General features: G+C 46.7%; 1 protein-coding gene across 1 annotated transcript; it reads right to left on the bottom strand.

Moving 5' to 3' along the window:
- Positions 1-344: 344 nt before the first annotated feature.
- LOC142616863 (uncharacterized) lies at positions 345-992 on the bottom strand. Its single transcript, XM_075789622.1, has 2 exons — positions 847-992; positions 345-612 (listed from the first exon to the last, which is right to left on the bottom strand). The coding sequence occupies exons 1-2, from the start codon at positions 990-992 to the stop codon at positions 345-347; spliced, it is 414 nt and encodes a 137-aa protein (XP_075645737.1).
- Between the last annotated feature and the right edge of the window lie 1,083 nt (positions 993-2,075).

Below are 2,075 nucleotides of genomic sequence, written 5' to 3' on the forward strand. Positions count from 1 at the left end.
AGTCGGTTCCCACGAGTAGCCACCTTTTATTTCCTACAACCCTCGAAAAAGGCCCTACTATGTCCAATCCCCATTTTGCGAAGGGCCAAGGACTGGACAAGGGATTAAGGACTCCCCCAAGTTGATGAATGTTGGGAGCAAACCTTTGGCACTGGTCACACTTTCTCGCGTAGTCTTGAGCTTTCCTTTGCATATTGGGCCACCAATATTCCTAAGTCAGAGCCCTATGGGCTAAGGACCTTCCCCCAGTATGGCTTCCGCAAATTCCCTCATGCAATTCTTCCAAACGTGCCTCCGTTGACTCGGGGTGCACACATAACAAGTATGGTCCGGAGAAGGAGCGTTTATACAATTTCTGATCTTCGGATAGCCAGAAACGAGGTACGACGAATCTTATCTGCTTCAGACTTGTCCTCAGGAAGAACGTCGCTTTGTAAAAAAGATACCACAGGGTCAATCCAACTAGGCCCGAGCCTTATCAAATGGACATGAACGGCACTTGCAGTGGTCTGAGTCGGCTCTAGCAAGTCTTCGACGAGGATAATCCTAGGCAAACACTGAACCGAAGACGTCGCCAAGGTGGCCAATGAGTCTGCATGTGTGTTTCCACTTCTAGAAATGTGAGAAAGGATAAAGGAATCAAATTCAAATTGTAAACGTTTGACCTGGGTCAAGTACTCTTGCATTATTGGATCCCTAGCATCCATGATCCCCGTCACTTGGCCTACCACTAATTGAGAATCCGAGAACATATGAACTTCCTTTCCCCCCATTCTACGCACCATGTTCATGCCGACCAAGACCGTTTCGTACTCAACCTCGTTATTAGTTGTCGAGAACACTAACCTCAACGATTTTTCAAAGACAATTCCCTCAGGGGATTCCAATACAAGTCTGACACCAGACCCCCTCTGGTTGGCTACTCCATCAACGGACACTTTCCAAATTGGAGGCCCTCTATCCATGATCATGCCAATTGATTTTTCATCCATGTGTGATTCCTTCGCATTTTCTTCTATCAATGGTTTAGTAAACTCTGCCACCAAATCTGCCAGAACCTGGCCCTTCACCGAGGTACGTGGCTTGTATTTGATGTCAAAAGTTCCGAGAATAGTTCCCCACTTAGCTACCCTTCCCGAGTAGTCAGCACTGCGTAACACTGACTTGAGAGGCAATTGGGTTAAAACCACAATAGTGTGGGATTGAAAATAATGAGGAAGCTTTCACGTGGCATGGACCATGGCTAGAAGTGCCTTCTCTATGGGAAAGTAACGCACCTCAGCTTCATTCAAGGATTTACTGACGTAATAGACTGGTCTTTGCACCCCGCTGTCGTCCCTCACAAGGACCAGGCTGACTGCATGGACGGCCACTGCTAAGTATGCAAACAGGATTTCATCAATCTCCGGTCGAGACATAATGGGTGGCCGGGAAAGGTATTCCTTAAGTTGCTGGAAAGCTAAAGCGCACTCCTTGGACCATTGGAACCCTTTCCATTTATTTAACAGTTGAAAAAAAGGCTTGCACCGGTCAGCTGACCGAGAGATAAATCTGCTAAGAGCGGCGATCATTCCAGTCAACCTTTGAACTTCCTTTGGACTCCGAGGTGGCTGTAAACCTTGGATGGCTCTGACTTGCTCCGGATTCACCTTTATCCCCCTGTGAGTCACCATGTAATCTAGGAACTTTCCGGAACCCACCCCAAAAGAACACTTTGAGGCGTTAAGGCGCAGCTTGTACCTTTTAAGTATTTGAAAAGTTTCGTCCAGATCTTTCATGTGCATAGGTATTGTCTTACTCTTCACTACCATATCATCCACATATACCTCAATGGTCTTTCCAAGTTGCGACTCAAACATTCTAGTCATCATCCTTTAGTAAGTAGCCCCTGCATTCTTCAATCCGAACGGCATCACTTTATAGTGATAGTTCCCCATTGGAGTGATGAATGCAGTCTTCTCCTGATTATCTGCCGCCAATGGAATTTGGTGATAGCCTTGGAAGGCATCTAAAAAGCTCATTCGATGATGTCCGACCGTGGCATCCACGAGCTGATCAATGCGTGGCATCGAGAA

The sequence above is a fragment of the Castanea sativa genome, chromosome 11 (assembly GCF_040712315.1).
Source record: "Castanea sativa cultivar Marrone di Chiusa Pesio chromosome 11, ASM4071231v1".
Taxonomy (NCBI): domain Eukaryota; kingdom Viridiplantae; phylum Streptophyta; class Magnoliopsida; order Fagales; family Fagaceae; genus Castanea; species Castanea sativa.

What these genes read in the sequence shown, in the direction of transcription:
- LOC142616863 (XM_075789622.1), bottom strand. Translation starts at nt 992, where the DNA reads ATGGATGAAAAATCAATTGGCATGATCATGGATAGAGGGCCTCCAATT. An exon ending in GTCTTTGAAAAATCGTTGAG is followed by an intron (nt 613 to 846) that starts GTTAGTGTTCTC and finishes TCACATTTCTAG; the next exon opens with AAGTGGAAACACACATGCAG.